General features: G+C 43.6%; 1 protein-coding gene across 3 annotated transcripts in view; it reads right to left on the bottom strand.

Moving 5' to 3' along the window:
• Positions 1-20,203, bottom strand: part of ARHGAP44 (Rho GTPase activating protein 44) — a 143,170-nt gene extending 122,967 nt beyond the window's left edge. For all 3 annotated transcript variants that reach the window (XM_036836322.1, XM_036836323.1, XM_036836324.1), the window contains exon 1: positions 19,783-20,203. In XM_036836322.1, the coding sequence (XP_036692217.1) occupies positions 19,783-19,835 (53 nt within the window). In that variant the 5' untranslated portion in view covers positions 19,836-20,203. The remainder of the gene's footprint in view (positions 1-19,782) is intronic.
• Positions 20,204-25,518: the final 5,315 nt, after the last annotated feature.

Here is a 25,518-nt window from a genome sequence, read left to right as displayed (position 1 = left end):
TATCTGTGCAGCGCAGCAGAGAAGGAAAAAGGTCTCCCCAGTACTATCACCATCTTGCTATTTTAAGAAAACAGGATAGATCCAACACTTCTTGTTGGCCTGGCCATCAGCTTGTGCAGAACAACTGCCTCTTTCGCAGACTTAACATTTAATTACCTAAGTCCAGCCTCAGCGTCAGATATGTGCCTTGGGAAGAGAAAGATGATGGAGTCCCCAGGCAAGGAGGGCAGCCGGGGAACCAAACGTCATTATCCAGGGTATCTTCTTTCCGGCTCTACTGCTGGACACAGTTGTCTTTGTTCAGCTCTCATCACTTCTACTCAGGGCCTCAAGTGATGAGACGATTCTATCCTGGTTTGTAAATGACTTGCATTCTAGACTTTGGTTTCCTTCTGAATAATTTCTGAATAATTAACAGTAATGGTTTATTAAACAGAGTACGGCCTTACTGGTGCTCCATAGACCTGCTGGCACTGAGCTCCCTGAGGCACAGAAGTTTGAACCCAGGTACCTGAAGGGGTGTCACCACTCTCCCTCCCAGGCCAAGGGAAGTCAATGGCAACCTACTGCAGGGTCGGCCAACTATGGCCAGTAGGCAAATCCAGCTCGTCGCCTGTTTTTGTATGGCCCACAATCTAAAAATGATTTTTAAGTTTTAAATTCATTTTTTTTAAGTATAGTTGCTATACAATGTTGTGTAAATCCTAATGAAATAGTCTCCACCTATTATAACCAGTAACTTTTTTCATCTTTAGTTGTGGTTTTTAAAATGTGTTACTAAATAGTTACAAAAGAATATTTAAAACATTAAAAAGATGGGTAAAATGCAACAGAAATATAGTCCAGAGACAGACCCACATGTACTATCAACTGATTTATGACGAGGAGAACACTGCAATGTAATGGGGAAAGGATGGGCTTTTTAATAAATGGTGCTGGAGAAATGGGCTATTCATCTAGAAAAAAGATGAAATTGACCCCTATGTTACAACATACTCAAATACCTATTTAAGGTGAATTTTAGACCTAAATGTAAAAGGTAAGATGATAAACCTCTAGAAGAAAATATAGAAGAATATTTTCTTCTATGGGGTAGGCAATGATTTCTTCAACAAGGTACAAAAACTACTAACCATAAAAGAAAACTTGGATTTTATCAAAATTAAAAACCTCCGTTCCTCAAAAGACATCAAGAAAGTGAAAAGGCCAACAAATGGCAGAAAGTACTGGTAATAATATAACAAAGGACTTCTCTCCAAAATATATAAAGAACCCCTACAAATCAATAATGAAGATACACAAAATCTAATTTAAGTATGAGCAAAAGATTGTATATACACTTCACAAAAGGAGAGATCTGAATAGCCAATAAACTCATGAAAAGGTGTTCAACATCTTTAGTTGTTAGGGAAAATGCAAATTAAAGCCACACACCCACTGGAGTGACAAAGATCAAAAAGGACAGACAATGCTAAGTATTGTCACAAGTATGGAGGAAATAGACTCTTACACATAACTGATGGGAGTGAAAATGACACAAGCTCTTTGGAAAACCGTTTGACAGTTTCTTATAAAATTGACCAACAATTACACTCCAGGGTGCGTATCCAAAGAAACAAGCCTATGTTCACAAAAAGACTTGCACAAGAATGTTCAGAGCACATTTAAAAAAAAAAAAAAAAACCTAAAAACTGGAAAAAGCCCAAATGTCCACTAGTAGGTGAATGGATAAACAAATTGTGGGTATATCTGAATATACTAAATACTAAAGAGGAGGGAAAATGAATAAGCTACTGATACTTATTACAACGTGAATGAATTTTGCAAATGATATGTTCAGAGAAGCAGCCAGACGCAAAAGAACACATCCAATCATCCCAACGCATTTGTTGAAAAGTCAATCCTTTCTTCATTGAATTGTCTCTGCATCTTTGTCCAAAATCAATTGACCATATTTGTGTGAGCCCTTTTCTGAACGCTCTGTTCTGTTCAGCTGATCTAAGTGATGTCTCTGTCATTACCACTCTGGGTTGATCACAGTAGCTTTACAGTAATTATTAAAATTGGGTAGTATGATCCCTCCAACAATATTCCTCTTTTTCAAAAGTGTTTCTGATACTCCAGTTCCATTGCCTTTCCCTGCAAATTTTAGTGTCAGCTTCTCTGTATCTACAAAAATATCTTGCTGAAATTTCGATTGGAATTGCATTAAACCTATAGATTAATATAAGGAGAATTGACATCGTAACTAGATTGAGTCTTGCAATCTTGAATATGATCTGTCTCCCTGTTTAGGTCTTCTTTATTTCATCATTGTTTTCAAGTTTTCAGCATACTGACCCTGCACATATTTTCTTAGATTTATTCCTGTTTTCTAAATTTTATTTCCAAATGTTCACCGCAAGTTATTAAAAACACAATTGACTTTTTTTTTATTAAACACATATATATTTTTTTAAAATTTATTTATTTTATTTATTATTTCTTTTTGGCTGTGTTGGGTCTTCGTTGCTGCACGCGGGCTTTCTCTAGTTGTGGCGAGCGGGGGCTACTCTTCGTTGAGGTGCGCAGGCTTCTCATTGCGGTGGCTTCTCTTGTTGCGGAGCACGGGCTCTAGGCGCACGGGCTTCAGTAGTTGTGGCTCCCGGACTCTAGAGCGCAGGCTCAGTAGTTGTGGTGCACAGGCTTAGCTGCTCTGCGGCATGTGGGATCTTCCCGGACCAGGGCTCGAACCCGTGTCCCCTGCATTGGCAGGCGGATTCTTAACCACTATGCCACCAGGGAAGCCCCTACAATTGACTTTTGTATGTTCATTTTGCATCCTGAGCCTTTGATAAGTTCACTTATTAGTTCTAAGAGCTTTTTCATAGATTCTTTAGTATTTTATCCATATGTAATCAGGTCATCTATAAATGGGGCAGTTTTATTTATTCCTTTCCAATCTGTGTATCTTTTATTTTTCTTGCCTGTTTGCACTGGTGAGGCTCTCCAGTACAAGGATGAATAGAAGTAACAGAACATCCTTGCCTTGGTTCCAGGGTTAAGGGAAAAGCATTCAGTCTTTCACCATTAAATACGATGTTAGCTTCAGAGTTTTCTTAGATACCCTTTATCAGACTCAAGTTCCTATTATTTCTAGTTAGATATTTTATCATGAGTGAATTTTAAATTTTGTCATGTGCTTTTGCTACACCAGTTAATATGAGCATTTGGTTTTTCTTCTTCATTTAATATAGAAGGTTACATTGATTGATTTGTGAATGTTAGACCAATCATACATTCCTGGGATAAACCCCACTTGGTCACAGTGCATGATTCTTTTTATTTGTTGCTATATTTGATCTGCTGTTGGTCTACAGTTTCTTTTGCTTGTAATGCGTTATGTCTGGCTTTGTTATCAGGGTAAGGCTGGCCTCACAAACTAGGTGGAAAGCGTTCTCCTCTCTTTCCTCTTCTGAAAGAAATTGTGTAGAATTGATGTTATTTCTTTCAGTGTTTTGTAGAAATCACCAATGAAACCATCTGGACCTGGCATTTTGTTTTTGGAAAGAACGCAATTTCTTTATAGATATAAGACAATTCCAGTTATATTGACTCTTCTTTGGTGAGTTTTGGTAATTTGTGGTTTTCAGGGAATTGGTACATTTTATCTACGTTGTCCAATTTAGGTGCAGAGTTGTTTGCAGTATTCTTTAATCCTTTTAATAACTTGTCAGAGCTGCAGTGATATCTTCTCTTTTATTCCTGAGATTAGTCATCTGTGTCTTCTCACCTTTTTCCTTAGTTTCGCGAGATCAACTTTATTAATCTTTTCAGAACATCAGCTTTTGGTTTCATGTATCCGCTCTACTGTTTTGCTGTTTTCTATTTCATTGATTCTCATTCACCTCTTTATCACTTCTTTCTGTTTGGTTTGGGTTTATTTTTTATTTTTCTATTTTCTTAAGGTGAGAGCTTAGATTATTGATTTGAGACTGTTTTTCTTTTCTAATGTAAGCATTTAATGCTATTAATGTCCCTCTAAGTTTTAGCTGTATCTTACAAATTTTGATGCTATAGTTTCAGTTTCATTCAAAATATTTTTTAATTTCCCATGAACTATCCTCTTTGGCCCATGGATAACTTATAAGCATATTGTGTAACACTGGGATCTTCTAGTTATCTTTCTGTCATTGATTTCTAGTTGAATTCCATTATGGCCAGAGAACACACTTTGCATGATTTCAAATGTTTAAATTTAAGATTTATTTTATGACCCACGATATGGTCAACCTTGGTAAATGTTTCAGGGGCACTTGAAAAGAATATGCACCATCTTGCTGTTGGGGGAAGTGTTCTATAAATGCCAAATAGATTCAGTTAGTTTATACTGTTATTAATTCTTCTATATCCTTGTTGATATTCTGTCTACTAATGCTATCAATACGAGAGAAGAGCTTTTGAGTCCCCACCTGTAACTGTGGATTTGTCTACTTCTCTTTTCAATCTATCACTTCTTGCTGCATGTATTTTGAACTTCTGTTCTCATTTAGGATTATTATGTCTTTTTGATTAGTTGAACCTCTTATTGTCATGTAATATTGATATCTTTCCTCATCGCTGTAATTTTCCTGGATCTGAAGTTTACCGTATTTGATATGAATATGTTCACCCTTTTCTTTTGAATGGAGCAAACTTGACAAACTCTTAATAATTCTAATTATTTGTTTGCAGGGTTTTGGGGTTTCTTACATAGATAATCATATCTGAAAGTAATGACAGTTTAGAGTTTCTTTCCATTTTTCATACCTTTTTATCACACTCAAGAACTTTTTATGACTTATTCTCCTTAGAATGGCAGGGATGGGCATGTGCCATTGCTACTCTAACATAATCCCTCATCATATTCTACTCAGATTTAAAGCTTCCTTCTATTTTACTCTAAAGCTTCTGCAGCAGTTTTAGCAAAGCATCTCTCTCCCTGGTCCTTTGTGGGTTTATAAGCATGAAAACAAAGTACCTCAGTTGCTGCTAGCAGCTATATTGTGACCATGAAAAAAGCCAGTCTGAGGAAAAGGCCAAGACACAGATGAAGGCAAAGCAAAGGGAAATGGCGAGAAAGACAGCAGGGGCCCAGATCACAGGGCCTTGGACTCTCCCTTCCTTTGGACGCCCTGTCACCTGAAACAGTCTCCTTATTGTTTAAGTCTCTCTGGATTGACAGCTGTTACTATAATTAAAAGCATTCTAGGTGATACAAATGATCAACAGTTTTCTTTACTACAGAACTTGAGAGCCTTAAATAGAAATATAGACTGTAAGTTCCTAAGAAGAATCTACACTGTGCCACATTCCTCACAATCCGAGGATTTTTTTCCCACAGAACAAAACTTGATAAAGAAGGAAAAGGACATTCTTCTGTCCATGTATTCAAAAACATCATCTGCCCTGTGCTGCAGGAAGCCAGAGAGAAGAGATTCCAGGCGAGAGTAAGGAGGACACCGCAATAGTCAAGGGTAGGGACATAGATGGCAGTGAAGAATCAGAGATGAAATAGCAGATATAGTGATAGATAAACTATAATTCAGAGAGAGATCTGTAGGAACTGACTGGATATGGAGGGGTGAGGGATGACCTCGGAATACCAGGAAGCATGCTCTCTAGGTCACTGCTAAGGTCATGGATCCCTGGCAAAGTGACCAAGGTAGAGTCTTTGATGTCATTGATTAGGGTCTGGTCAACCATCCGGGTGGACTGAACGGCCACCATCCCTTCTTAGTCCTTTGGGCAGAAGCCTCTAATTTTCCTTTTGGGAACTGCTTCTCCCCACTTGCAGTCTGTGTGGGCATGCAATCTAGTCAACTCTCTACCCTGCCACTGTCCCCAAGGGTTGGCCAGGTCACATGACCCAAACCAAGCCAATCAGACTCTCTTCTGCAATGGAATCCTGAGTGGCCCAATGACAGAAAACAACTGGGAAGTAACCCTTTTTTTTTTTTTTTAACTTTTTAAATTTATTTTTTTATTGAAATATAGTTGGTTTACAATGTTGCATTAGTTTCTGGTGTACAGCAAAGTGATTCAATTATACACATATATATAATTTTATATATATATATATGTATATGTGTGAGTATATATATATATATATATATATATTCTTTTTCAGATTCTTTTCCCATATACGTTATTATAAAATATTGAGTATAGTTCCCTGTGCTATACAGTAGCTCCTTGTTGGTTATCTACTTTATATATAGTAATGTGTATATGTTACACCCAAATTCCTAATATATCCCTGCCCCCCACTTCCCTTCGGTAACCATAAGTTTGTTGTCTATGTCTGTGCATCTGTTTCTGTTTGATACATAAGTTCATTCGCAGGGAAGTAACCCTTTCGAAGGTGGCCTCTGAAGAGCTCTCCTGTCGCCCTGCACCTGGTCACTCCTTTGATTTTCTGAGCCACCCCCATCCTTCCCAAATCTCCATTTTGGCTTAAATTAGCTCCTTCTACTGCTGCAACCAGAGAACCCTAACAGGTCACAGGGAACCACTGGTCCTCAGCTCCAAGTCACGCAGACAATTTCAAAATGTGATGTGTCTTGGAAATTAGCCACCCTCAAAGGCTACTAGCCGATCACTTCCTAAGAGCAGACTATTTTATTCTGTAAAATGAGATCTGACATCTGTCCTTTCCAGAGCATGACGATAAGAAGTTTCCCATGTTTGAAACTAAGGTTCGGGAGAACTTCAAACATATTTCTAATCAGACCTTTCAGGGCCCCAAACTTAAAACATCAGTATGAGAATTTCCAGCTACATTTTACATTTGCCCTCTTTGTTTTGAGTCCTGGAAGAGTTTGGTTTTGTTTTTTTTAATGTTCATTTTAAAGAATTTGGAAATTTTTAGAAAGCAGCAAGAAACCAAATCACTCCTAATCCTACCCAAAGGTAAACACTACATGCTAAACTGTCCAGTCCTTCCAGATTTCCTTCCAGTGTGTTCTATGTGCTTTTTTTAAAAAATAGTGTACAATCTCAACTATGTATGCACTTCTGTACCCTGTTTCCTTATTTCTTAGCAGACTAAGAAACATTTCTCCGAAGCCCTTAAATTTTTTTGAATGTTAGGAAAACACTAAGATTGTTACAACTGCAGAGATGTGCCAGAATTTACTTAACCATCGCACTATTGTTAGACATTGAAAGTTTTCCACTTTTTCCCCTCCTGCAGAATCATTAAAGTACAACGATAAAGAACACTGGTGTCAGAGCCAGCAGATCTGGGAGCAAATCTTAACAACTCTCCTTCTCTTACCAACTACGCACCCAGCAGCAACACGTACTCACCTGCTCAGAGATTTGTGCAGACAACTGAGGACAGATCAGAACCTACTCTGAAGTGTTGCTGTGAGGATGAAACAGGAATATCTGTAAAGTCCATGAAAGTGTCTGTTGGAGGACACACTCAACCAAGAGCAGCTATGGAAACTCAGCCAAGAGCAGCCAGCACAACAGTGCCCATAAGCAAACAGCTAAAAGCTCTGCCCGCTTTTCATACTCCTTATTTTATAATGGTCCCTGTTTGGTTTATTCGCTATGTAGGAGTCTGTAGGGGCTTTTGCAGATACAGAAACTGCTTTTCTTTCAACATAGAGCTTAAAAAAAAAAAAAAAAAAGTACTTTCAAAGGGCACTCTTCTTACCCTTTCTGGTGAAACTGCAGTCAGGAAACAAAGTGAAGAATTTTCTATCGGCAGATTTTCATTGTATGCTCTTTGTGGTTGGCTACCTACAAGACACTCGATCACCTTAAATGAACGTGACAGTTTTATTTTTACTCATGTCCAGAGCGGTTCATTAGCATTTCCAGAACCACCTAAACTGTAGTAACTGGAGGGACCCTGAGGCTGCTAAGATCCACCCTCAGGAGACAGCGGACCAGGGGGAGCATCTGCCTGTACTTGACCTACTTAGGACGCAGCCCAGATATGGTCTGCCCCTTTCTTAGTCTGCTACTTCTGCAAAATGGAGCTACAAAGAGCACCCTATGCCTATCCATGTTGCCATGAGCCAATAAAAATAATGCCTATAAAGGACACAGCCCAGCAGTCCTTGGCGACAGGGGACAGAGCTGTGGCTTTTGTGGTTCTGCTCTTCCGAATCCATGAGGGACTGCATTTCCCTGCCCCAGCTCAAGTGGCATGGGGTGTGTGATTTGCTCTGGCCAATGAATGTGAGCAGAAGTGACATGTGTCACTTCCAGGAGGAACCTTAGGGGCCAATGTATGATTCACCACATCTTCATTCACTCACCCACTACCATCACAGAGGTGCACGTGGAACAGAGCCTGGGTCCTTGAGGGGCCACCCCCAGCCCCGACTGGCCAGAGCCTAAGCCACCAAGATCTTGAGGGTTTTTGTTACAGCAGCATAACATGGACCATCCTGAAGAATACAATAACTAGTAGTCACAGTGAGTTTTAAGTGAGTGAGGCCACCAGTATTATTAATATCTCAAGATGTTTCACGTTTGCCACTAAACATAGAAAAACTGGGTTTGATTTAGGAAAACAAGACAAATGGGTATCAATTTCAACTTGTAATTTTCAGGTACTTAAGAATATAAATAAGGCCCGAACGAGTGTCTCATGTCAAAGAGGCTTTCAGCACAGCAGGGGATCGTGGTAATAACTGTAATGTATTGAGTGCTTACAGGGGTTAGGCTGAGGATATTCTATTTATTATCTTATTTAATCCTGGCAATCAGCCCATACATTAGGTGTCATTCCAGTGTGACAGGATGAGAAATTCTGTTCTCATGGTTCCTCTCCCCACTGTAAAAAGGCTTTAAAGTTTTTATATATATATATACATACATACACACACACACACACACACACACACACAAATTCTGACATGAGAGATGGTAGGTATCAGCAACAGAAAACTTTGTTATCCTAAAGATGCTCCTCTCTGAAGGACCTGACAGATTCCTGGACACCGTGAGAACCTACAGCCACCCTCCTATGATGGAGACAAAGAATGACCTTTCTCACAGCTGCACACAGAAGGAGAGAGCAGCCAGAGGGGACCGGAGTGAGCAGGGGTACAAGGAGGATTTCAAAGACAGGCAGTGGGAGAGGAGAGAGATATACTCCCGGTTATTCAACTGTGGCAGAGGCTCCCTTCCACCAGTCATATCTAGGGGAGCTTTGTGACTAGTTCCAGCCAATGAGATGTGAACAAAGGTGACATCTGTCAATTCCAGGTCAAGGTATGTAAGAGCCAGGATGGCATCTCTACATCCTCTCTTCACCTTTAGTAGAGACTGAAAGCCACATATTGAGATGGGGGGTGGATCACTGAATCATGCATGGAGAAAGTCCCCTGACTCCCATGACATGTCACATGAGCTTAAAACAAACTACTGGTACGTTAAGCCACTGAGGTTCCAAAGCTCAGGTGTTACCATGGCAGAGCCTAACATCCTAATATTGAGACAACATGGAAGACTCGAGACTAGGAAAAGAACAAAATAAACCCAAGGAAATCAGGAGGAAGGAATTTAAAACTTAAAGAAGCAGAATTTACTACAAATAGGAAAAAAAAATGCACCAATCAAGAGCTAACAAGAAAGAAATTTTTTAAAAAATAGATTAAACCTAAAAGCTGATTCTATAGGGTGTGGGGGGAAGGAAACCCTCTAGCAAAGCTAGTCCAGGTGAGAAAAGAGAGAAATGCAAATTAGGCTGACAAAGGAGATACACGTATATACTCAGAAAAGATTCTACTAAATTTTAAAATCATCACAAAATTAATGCTTTTCTATAAAACAGGTTACTAAAAATGACTCAGGAAAAGATAGAAAACATAAATAGTCCAATGACCACTGAAGAAATTGGGAAAGCTGTCAAAGAACTACCTCCAAAAACTGTCCTGGAAAAGTCGTTTCGAACCTTCAAAGAACAAGTAATTCCTTACCTCACCATTGCACAGAAAAAGAAGAAAACGGACAGTTCATTTTACAATGTTATTAAAATGTGACAAGTTTAGCAGAAGAAAAAAATACAGATGCTCTCGTATATGAATACTGAATGCCAAAATCCTAAATAAAACAACTAAATCTAGCATTGTATAAGAATAATTAGCAAACCATAGTCAAATAAGATCAATTGCAGGAAGGCAAGGAGAGCTCAATATTAGAAAATCTATTGAGGTTCAAGAATGTAAAGCACAAGGTCCTCATGTGTAGGAACTGTAGGAACTATCATTGGTGTATCCCCAGCACAGAAAACAATGCCTGGAACATAGTAAGTGCTCAATAAATATCTGTGGCATAAATTATTGAGTGAGTATATGAATAACTTAAGGGAGAAAAACATATGATTATCTCTAAAGACCATAATAATATAGTTAATCAAATTTAACTTTAATGCCAAAGAAAAACTCAAAATAAAATACATTTATGCAGCATGTAACATGATTAAAAAATAAAATCTCTCAAACCAATTATCACGCATTTCCAAAGAGAATAAGGAGAAGACAGGGAAGCCCACATTTTGCCATTTATTCACCAACATTTTAACACTGTTCTACAAGTCCTAGACAGTGCAATTAGACAAGAAAATAAAATAAATATAATACTGAAGAGGAAGAAGCAAAATTACTATTTGTAGAAAATATTTATGATTGCTACCTGGAAAATTCAATAGAGTCAATTTTTTTAAAGTACTTAAAAATAATGAGAAAGTTTATGAAGGTGATTGTTTAAGATATACAAAAATCAGTAACTTTCCTACATTCCAGCAATAAAGAGTAAGAAAACATAACAAAAGATTCCAAGCATTAAGTCTACAGTAATGACAATGACAAATTACCTAAAGCACAGAAGCAAAATTATGCAGGACGCAAGAAGACAAAAACTAGTTTATAGGATCATAAACAGACTTGAATAAACATACCCTACTCCCAGCTGGGAAGAATTATCATATTAAATATTGCAAAATTGTCAGTTTCCCCAAATTAATGCATACATTTTAAAAAATACTAACAAAGAATAAACCAATGAGCGAAGCCAAAAGAATATAATCAACTTTTTTTTTTTTAAGTAAGAAAGCAATTTGTAAATTAGCTGTGATTAAGGCACGACAAGATCTTTAGGCAAAGCTGTTGAGTCCTAACTGCCAAGCCAAGGAGCTGCCCCAGATGAAGCTGAGATGAGGGGCCCAGACCAACTCCACTGCACCCCCCGCCCAAAGCCTGGGATGCACCTATCCACCCCTGCTCACCTGGGCAGTAGAGCCCACCTTAAATCCCTGCCAGCTGGCAGGTCAAGAGAACAAACTAGAATCCCAGAAACAGATACAAGTAGATGAAATCTTTTAGTACATAATAATGATGACATTTCAATACAGTGTGTATGAGTTACATCATTCAATTTTATATCACGGTAACTGTTTAAAAAAAAAAAAAGAAAAACTAAATGTGACACCTACGTGATGTCCCACACCAAAATTAAAGAATTTGACGAATTAAAGATTTGATGGCAAAATAAAATTATATAAATGGTAATGAAAATGTATAAATATTTATGTCATCTTAGGCTGAGAAAAGTGTTCCAAAGCATAACATTTAAAGCACAAACCATAAATTGATAGACTTGAGATCATGAAATATTATAAATGACATAAAACAAAATATAAAAGGCAGAAAAAGCTACAGGGAGATATGCATGGCATAAGACAAAGCTTGTATATGCTTATTAACAATTACCTAAAAGTCAGTAAGAAAACAGTTATGAACATGACTTTAAAGAAGTGGGCAAAGGATTATGCAGGCAACTCAGGAAAGTCCATGAATGTCCAGCAGACGTAACAAATGCTCAACCTCACTAGAAATTTGAGAGGAGAAAAGAAAAGGTTTTGGTTTTATTCAGGTAATTAACAAAGTTATAATATTAGTTGCTGATAGAGTTGGGGAGAAGAAATTAACAATTCTTCTGAGGATGAAAATAGAATATGTGTGTGTGTTCATATATATAAAACGTACATTCTCAGTCTTAAAAACTTACATATTCTTTGGCCCAGCAATTCTATTTCTAAGACTTCATCCTAGGAAAGTAAACCCATAGGATATATTTGCTACATGATTACCAAAGGAAATCAGCGGACTCTAATGGAATATTACATAGTTAAAAAATTATGCTGGAGACACACAATTATTGACATAGGATGATATTCAAGATGAAGGGGGAGGGGCTTCCCTGGTGGCACAGTGGTTAAGAATCTGCCTGCCAACGCAGGGGACACAGGCTCAAGCCCTGGTCCGGGAAGATCCCACATGCCGCGGAGCAACTAAGCCCGTGTGCCACAACTACTGAGCCTGCGCTCTAGAGCCCGCGAGTCACAACTACTGAGCACATGTGCCACAACTACTGAAGCCCGCGCGCTTAGAGCCCGTGCTCTGCAACAAGAGAAGCCACCGCAATGAGAAGCCCACGTACCCCAACGAAGAGGAGCCCCCGCTCGCCGCAACTAGAGAAAGCCCGCGCACAGCAACGAAGACCCAACACAGCTAAAAATAAATTAATTAATTTTTTAAAAAAAAGACAAAGGAGGGCTTCCCTGGTGGCGCAGTGGTTGAGAATCTGCCTGCCAATGCAGGGGACACGGGTTCGAGCCCTGGTCTGGGAAGATCCCACATGCCGCGGAGCAACTAGGCCCGTGAGCCACAATTACTGAGCCTGTGCGTCTGGAGCCTGTGCTCCGCAACAAGAGAGGCCGCGATAGTGAGAGGCCCGCGCACCGCGATGAAGAGTGGTCCCCACTTGCCACAACTGGAGAAAGCCTTCGCACAGAAACGAAGACCCAACACAGCCATAAATAAATAAATAAATAAATAAATAACGAGACTTTCTCTCTATTAAAAAAAAAAAAAAAAGACAAAGGAGGAAAAATCAGGTTGCAAAACAGTACACACCAAACGGTCTCTAGCTCTTTAAGAACAGATATACACCTATGAAAAAACTTGGAAGACCATATCCAAAATATTCACTGTGGTCTCCAGGTAGTGAGATTATTGGTGATTTTTTTTTTTTTTTTGCCTTTTTGCCCACCCATGAGTTTAAAACTTTTCTACGATAAACAAGTATCACTTATGCAACCAAAAAGAAAGTTAAAAAAAAGTAGATTGAATTCTGTGGGAAAATAAACATATATCCTAAAAATAAACTCTGAAGTTGGAAAATGAAAGCAAAAACATCTGCTTCCTGGACAGAAAGGATAGTTTAAAATTGCTCGACAGCCACACACTTCCCACAGGCTGTGGGGTGCCAGGTGCCAGCTTGCTGGGATGCCCTGCACCCAACGGGAGAGCCCTAACTCTCCCCGGCTCCCCCCAGCCCGCCCCCCAGCTTCTCTCCAACCTACAACTAACTTCACACGGAGCTGAAGCCTCAGTGTATTATCTGCTGTTGTTATCAAAATAGCATTTGAAATATATGTTGTCATTATCAGTATAGCATTTGAATCTCTTGATTGTTAATAAAAGAGCTCCTTACTTATCCCCTCTAAAAGGAACCACCATAAATTAAATGACTGTTTTGCTCACGTGGCTACGGATTCACTCTTTCTAGAGAAAAAAAATTGGTCCTTATCACCCATCATGAAAAACGCTAATGACTACTGATACATTTCTTTGCTGGATGGACACTGGGAGGGCAAGTCATTAATTGCTGTCGAAAAGAATGGCTCCCTCGCAATGACTTGCAGGTCTGGGAGAACAGAATTCTGCAGGAAATCCTGACGACTGGGGGCAGCCCAGCCGAAGGCTGCAAGCTGGCAGGGCTGTACAGCAAGGAGCTTAGAAGACAGGAGCAGAGAATATTCTCTCCAGATTCGCTAGCCCGTTCATCAGTTTGTGAGTACATTCTGTTCTCTGTCACACAGATGCACCACAGCAGGTGGCCAGACACGGGCTTCCATAAAACTGATGAAAAACCTCGCTTTGAGACCTCATAAACGTGCACCTTGGGGGCCAGGACTGGGTCTGCCCAGCCCTGCTGGACTAACAGGGAAATAGAGGTGGGGGCCAAGGAGGCCGATGACTAATTTGGAATGACCTTTCCACGATGCCCTATGGATTGGATCATGGCTCTCAGGAGGCCTGCTGATGGGCGAGGCAGGGTCTCAGAGACGCCTTCAAGGAAAAGATCCTTGCTGGCTTCGGCTGCTTTGGCCCGAGCAAAAGATGCCTGCAGCACCAGTGCTCCTAGAGGCTGCTGCGTCCTCCGCATCTATCTGGGTACCACTGGCGACGGCAGGGACATCCTGAGAGCTGCACAGCAGCAGGGATGCTCAGCCCGGCTCAGAAGCCAAGCCCAATCACGGCGGCAGGCTGAGCAGTCTAGGAACGGAAGACGGGGGCTGTGCACACCAAACCTGGCCTTCCACTCACCAACTCACAGACTTGAGAACCAAAGAATCCAACCCCACCGGCCCTGCTCCCGCCCTTCCACGCCTCTCTCTCACACTTCCAGAGCTCCCTGCCTACCCTTGGGCTTCTTGAATGTCCCCCGTTTTGCACGAGAGCACAGAGCCCATTGACGGCCGTCATCGGGCAGCGGCCCTGGGAGTCTAAGACGCCCCTTACACTTGGGAGGCCAGCGTTTTTGGAGAACTGAATGGGCAAGAAGCAGAAAACGACAAGGAACCTCACCGACCATTTCTTGGGCACTTGGTGTAAGCCAGGCTCCCTTTAGCTCTTAACCGTCTTCTGAGGCAAGGGCTACTGTGACCCCCCCACTGTGCAGATTGAAGAAAACCCTCCTCCTCACCAGGTCCAAGTGCCAGTTTTACTTCCATTTTCTCGGTCACTTAGCAGGTCTCTAAATCTCAGCTCAGGGAGACCAACCAACCAATTCCACCCAACACAAACCAAACACCACTTGCAAGAAACATACTCTATGCCTTTCAGGATGCCTCTCACCCCAGCAACCAATAGACTCTCCTGAAGGCATAAAAAAAAAAAAAGGGCTTCCCTGGTGGCGCAGTGGTTGAGAGTCTGCCTGCCAATGCAGGGGACGCGGGTTCGAGCCCTGGTCTGGGAAGATCCCACGTGCCGCGGAGCAACTGGGCCCGTGAGCCACAACTACTGAGCCTGCGCGTCTGGAGCCTGTGCTCCGCGACAAGAGAGGCCGCGATAGTGAGAGGCCCGCGCACCGCGATGAAGAGTGGCCCCCGCTTGCCACAACTAGAGAAAGCCCTCGCACAGAAACAAAGACCCAACACAGCCAAAAATAAATAAAGTCAGAAAACATCTTAAAAAAAACCCAAAAAACTAGCTTTTCCATTAAAAAAAAAAAAAAAAGTCAACGTAAGTCGGGCATGAACTAGTTCCTCCCTTAAATCTTGCTCTGTCCTTCCAAAGCCCAGACGCGCAGCTGTGCTCACGCCTCTGTACGCCCCTTCCTACCACAAAATGAAAGAGGCGCGGTGTCAGGAGCCTCTTGCATCTTTGTCTATGATGCAGGGATCTCTTGCTCACTCATGCCTTCAGCTGCCAAAGAATTTCAGAGAACAAGACTATACACCAGGCATTAGGACAGCTGTCCCTGCCTGCGAGGAACTTAAAGTCTAGTGGGAAAGGTAAACAAGACGAGACAAAAACAATGCATGCCTTGCGGACACAGATTCCAGGAGAAAAACAGGGATTTTGTTTACCCTGCACTGCAAGAGCCCCTGAACCAGCGCAGAGCCTGGCACACAGCGGGCATCCAATAAGCATCTACTGAATAAAGGAAAGAATGAATGAGTGCCACGTGCATACAACCCAGTAACAGTTATAGCATATGCCCAAAGATACTTGTAGCTACTATTTATGGAGCATGCCCTAGTACTGAGCACGGTGTTGGGTGCTTTTCAGGGGTAAGCTCATGTCCTCATTGCCACAATTACCACATTACTGTTACCGAGTCCAAGCTTGTGCTGCTTGCTGCATGACAGGCCAATAAATCGAGAGACGAGTTGACGGGGCAGGGAATAATGACTTTATTCCGAAAGTCAGCAGACCCAGAAAATGGTGGACTCGTGCCCCAAAGAACTGTCTTGCCTGAGTTAGAATTCAGGCTCCTTTTATACTAAAAGGGGAGGGGGTAAAGCCAAACACTTCCTGGTTCCCATCAGCCTCCAGAGGGGAGGTGTTCATTTCTTCCTCCCTGCGGTCATTCACAGGTGGGCCTGGTCAGGATGTTTCCTGTGAGCTAAACAAAGGTATTTTAGCTTAATGCTCATGACCTGGGAGGCAGGGTTCCCAGAGATGGCCCATTATGTGTAATTTAAGCTTATAGGCAACATCCCTTTAGTGACTGACTTGTAATAGAACACAAAGGGTCTTCCCTATTACATTACCACAGTGCAACTCCTGTTATGCCCATTCTGCAGATGAGGAAACTAAGGTGCAGATTTCAGCTCAAGATCCCGTAGTCAGTAACCAACCAACCAGATCCATCCCACTCGAAAGCCGGAGCTAGCTGGAACCATGAGGCACACGGTGGTCCAGTCTTGAAGGGCCAGGGATGCTTCCTAGAGGATGAGTTGAAGTGAAAGGACAGAGGGGAGAGAGTCCAAAGCAGAAGGAATGTATGCAAAGATGGGAGAAGCAGACCAAGGAGGAGATGAAACTCTTCCCAGTCGCCGGCACCCTCTCCATGGAGAGGTGAGCACTTCAAGAGGAAATAATAATAGCTCCACAGGGTACGTGTAAGCACGGCAATTCCTATGTTGTTAAAGGGACTGGATCTGACCTCTGGAGGTTTTGTATTCAGAAGATCTCCAAAACCTGCAACTTATGGAAGGCGAGCTGGGTGAAGAGCCGTGAGGAAGGGCAACCCTCCAGCCCACCTCTCAGCCTTCCCTCAAAGACAGGAATGTCCTCACTTCAAAGACACGCAAGGACAAGAACCCAGCGGCTTGTTAAAGCCACTCCACTAGGTGGTCCGCCAACCCCACACCTGAATTCCAAGCGTCCAATCCTATTGCTTCCACCGATTCAAGAAATTAAGAAGCAACGTTAGGATCACGCCTCACTACATTCTCAATAAGACAAAGTAAAGGCTGCCCCTTTTATTTACCTGCATGGACCCGACGGTAAACTCTTTTAACCTTGTCAATAAACATGAACTGAGCACTAACTGCCTACAAGACACTGTGCTATATACAACGAGCATAGAGTGGCGATCTATACATTCTGTGGTACTGTATTTGTAAGAAGTCAAAAAAATGAAAACTAAAAGCATTTCAAAGAGTGATGAGTGCTGTAACAAAAACGAACAGGAGGATGGGCTGGAGCGTGAAGGGGGGAGGGGGGCCTCTCGAAGCCCTTTGAGCTAAGACCTGGATGATGAGGAAGAGGCAATATGGGAAGAGCAGACCCTCAGCTGGGCAGGGAAACTGGGAAACAGCTCGAACAAAGCCCCTAGATGGAAATGAGCTTGGTGTGTTTGGGGCAAGGAAGCCTATCGTGGCTGGAGCACAGTGGAGGAGGGGCGGGCAGGCGGGCGGGCGGAACAGGAGTATGGAAAGACAAGGAGGGGGTCAAGTCGGACAGGGTCTTGTAGACCCCTGGAAAGATTTGGGGCGCTCGGTGCACTGAGATGCCCCTGGAGGCTTTCAAGCAGCAAAGCGGCACAAACTGGTTTTTGCTCTAAAAGGTTCACTCAGAACGTCACCAAAATGGATACAAGCTAGTGATACTCAAGAGTGGGCTGGCCCCCACGTTACCCGGTGCAGGACACCACAGATGCCATCTGATGAAGAGCCAGAACTCACCTACACGCCAGCATCCATCAGAGACGCCATAAACAAGGGGAAAGTACCTCTTAGTGACCAGCTGTTTGGACTTCCAAGAACGTGCTTTCAAATTAGTAAGATCATCTGGTACCTATTCTGAAACCCAACTTCCTCCCTTTTCCCTTGGTCATTACATCCATGGATGAGGGTGGAAATCAGGTTTTATGCCCAAGGCTCGTACATCTTACCACTTCAAAACAAGTCCTGAAGAGAGAAAGAGCTGTGTTTCAGCGGCGCCAGGGAGGAAGCGTGAACACCTTGTTACCATTTCGCTTCCAGCACCAAAGTGACACCCAAGACCAAGTGAGAAGGGCAATCCAAGTCTACGGTCAGGGGCCTCTTGGTCACGTGGCTGGTCTGGTGCGATGACCTGATGACAGAGGCCAGCCAGCAGAGTGATGCATAAGTCAAGTCACTAAAGACATGTCAACTCAACTGTCATCTGCTAAACAACCCAGACAGGAAAACACTGTTTCCGCGTCCAACATATCCAAAGGCAGCCTGCGTGAAGCTATATCTGTGGCAATACCATGCCAGAAATCTGGGCTAATCTGACTCTGCTATTCATAAATTCTCCCCCATGTGAAAGCACATGTGTTTGGGAAAGGAAAATGCATCCAAGTCAATTTTAGACATGGTTACTTGGAAACCATCTGGCGTCCCTGGAAGCATACGAAGCCGTCACATCCCCTGCCCTCAAATGCCCACCGTAATTAGGGCAGTATGCTTACATGGGCATTCAGTGTCCCCAGTTAGGTCCCCACCCCCGCCCTACCAAATGCCAGTTCGGGCTCCATTTCCCACCCAAGAAAGGTATTGGGTTTCTTGGTAAACCTAGTGGAAGGCCCTCGATGTGCTGGGCTCGCACTTGAACTGCACCCAAGGCTGCGTTCTCTGCTTTCCGCCGCCGGCCTTAGTAGGGCACGCCTGCATTCCTTGACCACAGCAGCAACAGAAATCCCTCCCCAGGGACATAAGTTCCACGAAAAACCCCCTCTACCTAACCCCCCTGTGTGCAGAGCCTGTCGAGCTTTGGAAGAGACCCACCAGAACCCTTCTGTAACATCAACAGAGGCTGGCACCCCGCGGAGCATCTTCTGGAGACACTAGCCCAGATGTAGCCCATTTTCACCGCGATGACGGCCACAGCCGGCTGGGTCTCGCAGCGTCCTAGGGCCTGGCTCTTCCTGACTGTGAGGCCTCGGTCCCCTCCCCTACCTGGCTGTGATCTTCTGCTTAACTCATCTTCCAGAAGAGCTGGGCCTCCCTTTCCGCAGCCTCCCTCCCTCCCTGCGCTGAAACCTGTCTCAGAACCAAGCTGACAGCAGCGCCATTCCACCAGCACCTGCCCTGCCCCCGCTCCCCCCACCCCTACAGATGCTCTCTCCACCACCTAACGCCTCGACAAACCCGGCCAGGAGAGATATCCAGAATCTCATACGGTCAGAACCCCAGGAAACAAACAGGGCAGGAGGGGCAGGCTCAGCTCGGCCAAGCCGACCAGGCCCAACACTCCCCTGGACCCCCGAGGAGCCCCGAACTCGGCGCAAGGGAAAGCATCTTCGCAGAGCGACCGCGGTTCGGCGGCCTCCAGCGCCATAAGAGCGAACACCTGTTTCCAGGAAGCTCTGGGGCCAGAGGGAGAAGGGAGTCCCGGGGAAAGGCAGGGAGGACGAGGTGAAGGGGCAGCTGGGGACGCAGGTAAAGGATGCGTCACGCTTTGCGCTTGGCAACCGGAGCCCCGGAGCGGCGGGCAGAGCATGAGAAGGGGTCCGGGAAGTTCAGGGAGGAGGGCTTGCGCCCGCGAGCGGCGCCCCGAGGGGGCGAGGGCCGGCAGGGAGCGGAGGGCGGAGGGCGGAGGGCGGGAGGCCGGCGCGCCCGCTCCATCACCTGCGCGCCCGGCGGATGCAGGCTCGAAGCGCGCCCCGGCCCGCGGCGGCCAGCGGGTGACCTACCTGCCCACCGTCTGGTTGGCCAGCTGGCGCATGCGGTTAAACTGCTTCTTCATCGTGGCCCCGCTGGCGCGCTAGCCCTGGAGCTGGGGAGGACGGAGCAGCCCGGAGCCCGCCGCAGGGTTACATGGCTCCCGCGCGGAGCCTCCCGGGCGACGGCGGCGGCACTGCGGAGCCTCCGGAGCCGTCTGGCCCCGAGCGCGCCTCCCTCCCGGGGGCTCCACCGCCTACTCCCCCTGCCGCCGCGGCGCCGGCTGCCGCATCCTCCTCCTCACGCGCGCTGCGGCGTCTTCATCCCAACGCCCGGGCCGCCCTGGGCGCCGCCGGGTCCGCCCCGGCTGCTTGCCCCCAGCCCAGCTCCGGCGCGGGACCCGGGTCTCCGCAGGCTGGCTGGCCGGCGGCCGGGGGTCCCCGCTGCGCCTGTGCGGAGGGCGCCGTGCATTCTGGGACTTGTAGTTCCGCGCCCGGCGCCCACCTTTCCTCTGCCCGAAGTTACCACGTGCGGCGGGGCGCGGAGGCGGGCGGAGGCGGCGTCGCCGGCGGCTTTGCCCTTAGCATTCTCGGAAGGGAAAGGTTTTCCTGCTTTAGAAATAAAGTGGAACCGAGAATACAACGGCACATTAAGAGCATCTGTCTTCCATTGTCTCTTTTTTAAAATGAAATACAGGTGACGTACAATATCCTGTTAGTTTCAGGTGTACTACATAATGATGTGACATTTGCATACATTATGAAATGACCACCATAAGTCTAGTAACCATATGTACCCACACAAGTTGTTACAATATTACTGACCATATCCCTTATGCTGTATATTACATCCCCGTGACTTATTATATAACTGGAGGTTTGAACCTCTTAATCCCCTTCACCTCTTTCGCCCGCAGCCCCTCCACCCTCGTCTCTTCTGGCAACCACCTGTGTGTATTTTAAGTGAACGGGAGGCGTCGCTGCTTTGAATTCGCAGGAGGAGGATTTACGCCAGCAGGAACGTGGCTCATAAAGTTGCACCTGATTAACATTGAGGGGCGGGGTTAAGCTTGGGGCACAGCGGTTGATGGTCAGATTTTGAACCAGGCATAGTTTGCATCCCAGAAATTTGATCCTCGCTTTTCACCAAACCTAGTAGGTAACCAGAAGCCAGTATAATGATAGTGGCATCGTAATCACGGGCCGAATTTGACCAGGACAACTTTCTTGTGTGGCTTACATTCCAGCCTCATTTCCCTTCCGCCGCTGGGTCATCAGCTGTGACCCGCCTGCAGCGTCCTACACAGCGTCCTACACAGGGGCAGCCCATTGACCTCAGCTGGCTCTTGAAAAGGGCTCGTTGACTTTCTGCAGCCTCTATCCTTAGGAAAACAAAGGTGATTGCAGTTAGGTTTTATCATGATCTACCAAGTAAGAGCAGTGTTGTTGCGTGGTAGGGTCTTTGGATCAAACCGATATGAGTTTATATTAGAATTCCAAATACCAATTATATAACCTTAGGGAAAAATGCACACCCTCCCTAAGCCTCAGTTTTCTCATCTCTAATAGAGAAATAATACTGCATGAGAAATAGCAAAGTTAGAGAACTGTTTGCTAAATTACCAACAATCAAATAACACCTAAATTTCTATGTAGTACATTATGTCATCGTCATTTACTACAAATATGATTATTGTGAGTGCAACAGACAAAAATGCTATTCCTACAACAGAAGTACTAATGTGATAAATGAAAGAACTTTTTTGAAACGGGATATGTTGCATACGTTGATTATAGTTGCAAGATGTCCCAAATATGGTTCTAAGTATCTTGCTGGCCAGCTGAACAAAAAAAAGATGGTTTGAGGCATGTCTTGGCTGAATGAACATGAAATCTTTAATTAGTTGTGAATTTAGCCTCAGCTTATTAGGTCAGCAGCTCTAGCCAATTAATAAGTGAAAGCATTATTTGCTTTCAACCAACTGTGTTATGTCTATAATATCAACTTAATTTTTATACAAACTGAAGTTATTTCCGTTTTGAGATTTTTTTTTAAAAACCAAGGCACAGCACGTTTTCATATGTATAAATAATAGTGAGGCATTAAGGGCACTGGCTGACTTTTAGTAGCACTGTCTCTGGTAACGTCTAGAAGCGCACTGTCCAATATAGTAGCCACCAACTACATATGGCTACTGAAATTAAAATTCAATAAAATTTAAAATGTAGTTCCTCAGTCACCCTAGCCACATTTTAAGGGCTTCATAGCCCCATGTGGCTAGGGGATGTTGTACTGGACAGCACAGAACTCTGGTAGACCGCTCCAATATCACGCCAGACCCTGCCTTCAATTCTGAGATATTTCAGTTCAGTTCTGCTTCTCCACAAAAGACAGCCTACCCTGCTAGAGTGTGGTCCAATAATAGTTTATTAACTGGTGGTTTCTTCACAAATTTCTGTTCTCCTATGAGCTTTTCCTCCATTCAGCAGGGGCTTTTTCTGCTTCCTACCCCAGGGAGAGGATGACAGTGCAGAAAAAAAGAGCAAGGAGCATCAAGACTACTCTTTTGATCTTTCAAAGCAGGCTTCAGAAACACATGTGAGAGAGCAGGGCTTTAAAAGAAAGGGGTTTGCAGTTTCAAGACTATGGGCTTTGGAATGTTAATAGTCTACGCCATTAATAGCAGAGTTTGAAGAATATCCTATCCTTCCTATTCTAGATAAAGAACCCACAAGCTGTGGGGTGTTGAAGAAGATGATAGGGGAGTGGGAGGGTAGAGAGGGAGACGAAAAGTAGACGATGAGTGTGCAGATTTTATTACTGTTCAAAAACGTCACTGCCTTCCCTATAGGAAGGGATTATACTCCCTCTTCTCTTTGAGGTCAAAATCGATCATGTGATTTTCCTTGGACATAGAATGTGCACAGGAGTGATTTTTGTCACTTCAGAGGAGAAGTTTTCAGTCATTTAGAGACGCTACCCCCTTCTTTTTTCACTCTGCCATGAGACCAGCAATGAGCCAGGCAGGGGCAGCTATGGATCACAGTCGTGGTGATCCAACTGGGATGAAAAGCGACACCTTTGTTGTTGTCAGAGGTTTGGGGATTGTTTGTTCCTGCAGTGTCACTGAGTCTAAGCTGACTACTACAGAGGGAATCTCTGAGAAAGCGACTTGCCCCTTGCCCTTCCCAGGGTCAAAACTTAAGTTGGGTACGGGCAGGTTGGACGCAGACATATCATGTAGCTTTAGGTCATAGAGCAAAGGTCACAGAGAGCCTCCATGTGAGGGCCTGGAGCGCCCAAAACACAGTGCTGTGGTGGCTCCAGAGTTCCCTGTACCAAGCCACGTGCAACAAACGTGTGTGTGCCAGGAGGGCTTACAAAGGTACCAGAAAGAGCTGGACGTGATGCTGCTGGCATCAGAGATGATGAGAAGGCAGCAGTGGCTGAGGTGTGGAATCAAGAAGCCCCAAAGTACTCTGACATTTAATTTCTACCACCAGAAGAATGGACTGAATGTTTCAGTGAAGTGCATTTGAAGAAGACAATGAAAAGGAGGAGAAGGAGGAAGAGGAGGAGGAGGAGAGAGGAGGGGGAAGAGAAAGAAGAAAGAAAATTCTATTTTATACCTGACTTTGATCTATGGAAGTATAATACTTCCCGCTCCTATGGACCTTAAATGTGGCCACGTGACTTGCTTTGACCAACAAAACCGGGGTCTCTTACTTGCTTCAACAATGTGGTAGTACTATTTATCTGAGATCCGTTTCCTTTGAAATCTGATATTCCATGTGGGAGCCCCTGAATTAGAGCGGTTTTAGCATCTTAATCCTCAGTCCCAGCATTGGCTGGAGCTGCCCTATCCAACTCAGGAGTCACTAAAGAAAAATGGTTATTTAAATTTAAGTTTAAATTAAGTTCAATAGAGTTAGAAATTTAGTTCCTCAGTGACGCTAGCCACATTTCAAATACCCCAAAACCACACATAGCTTGCGTCTGCCATATTAGCTAGTGTAAAATAGGGCATCAATGTCATCACTGAAAGTCCTATTGGACAGTACTGGCCTTTAGAACAGAACTCAAAATACAGCGTCCAAATACCATACGGTATCACTTATATGTGAAACCTAAAACATGAGACAAATGAACTTACTTACAAAACCGAAACAGACTCACATAGAAAACACATTTATGGTTACCGAAGGGTAAAGGGGGTGGGGGAGGGATAAATCAGGAGTTTGGGATTAGCAGATACACACTATGATATATAAAATAGATAATCAACAAGGTCCTACTGTAGAGCACAGGGAACTATATTCAATATCCTATGATAAACCATAATGGAAAAGAATATGAAAAAGAATATATATATATGTATATATATATGTATATGTGTATATATATACACATATACATATATATGTGTATATATGTATATATACATATACATATGTATGTATATATATGTGTATATATATATATATATATATATATATATATATATATAAAATCACTTTGCTGTACACCAGAAACTAACACAACATTGTAAATCCACTCTAGTTCAATTTTAAAAATTTAAAAAAAAACAAAACACGGTCCACCAGAAGAGAGAAAACAGAACAGGAAGTGACAAGTTCAGTGTAATTATGGCCGGTCATTTTATTTGACCTCTCCAGGGTATTCTTCCCTCACCTACTATATGGGGGTTTATAGCCCAAGATCTCTAAGCCTTAAGTTTTGGGAAATCAACCAACTGACCAATCTACTTGCTCAATAAATCGCTGTTGGCCTGGATATGCCTAAGCCTTCCAGGATTTAACGTGTCCAAAGCTATATTCACTGTTAAGGCTATAACTGAAGGATATTATTATCCTTTTCAGATTCCAATCACCTTTATACCAGCAAGTATAAAACTTACACCATTAAAACATATCTGTTAGTCCAAAGTATCTTTAAACAGGATGATAGATGTTCCCATCTTGGGGCATATCAACTCCAATTTTTCAGCTCTCCTTGGATCTATATCTTTGCCAGAACCTTATCATGGACAGAGTGTATTTCCCTACCTAGTAACTTTGGACTTGGCTATGTGATGGCTTTGGCCAATGGCATGTGGGTGGAAGGGACATGTGCCACCTCCACCCAATGCATTAAGAGGCTTTCTTCACCTCTGTCAGTGCCATAAGATGAACTTCCCCGAGGGGGCTAGCTGTCTGTCACCTTGGGCTCCAGAACGAACAGTTGTTGAGGCAGGCCTGATAAGGACCACAGCTGAAATTAAGGGAGTAATTGATGAACTCATTCTAGGGCTGGCTACTTTAAAAGATAGATAAAATGAATAGAGCTCAAGAAAGGGAAAAAGAAGAAAAACTGAAAGGCACAACTTTAGGAATGAGAAAAAGGATTTAATCACAGATGCCAAAAAAATTATGAGAATACTTTTGCAATTTTATGTCTACTTGTTTCAAAGTAAGCTCTTTTTTCACTAGGAAAATATATATTACTACAGATGTTTTTAAAATAGGTAGCAATGGGGACTTCCATGGCAGTCCAGTGGTTAAGACTCCGTGTTCCCAATGCAGGGGGCACAGGTTCAATCGCTGGTCTGGAAACTAAGATCCGGCATGCTGCACAGTACAGCCAAAAAAAATAGGTAGCAAGACCCCTATGTTCATAGCAGCACTATTTACAATAGCCAAGACATGGAAACAACCTAAATGTCCATCAACAGATGAATGGATAAAGAAGATGTGGTGCATATATACAAT

This window comes from Balaenoptera musculus, chromosome 20, assembly GCF_009873245.2.
Source record: "Balaenoptera musculus isolate JJ_BM4_2016_0621 chromosome 20, mBalMus1.pri.v3, whole genome shotgun sequence".
Lineage (NCBI taxonomy): Eukaryota > Metazoa > Chordata > Mammalia > Artiodactyla > Balaenopteridae > Balaenoptera > Balaenoptera musculus.
The sequence above is the reverse complement of the archived record's forward strand: the minus strand, read 5'-3'. Positions and strand labels throughout refer to the sequence as shown.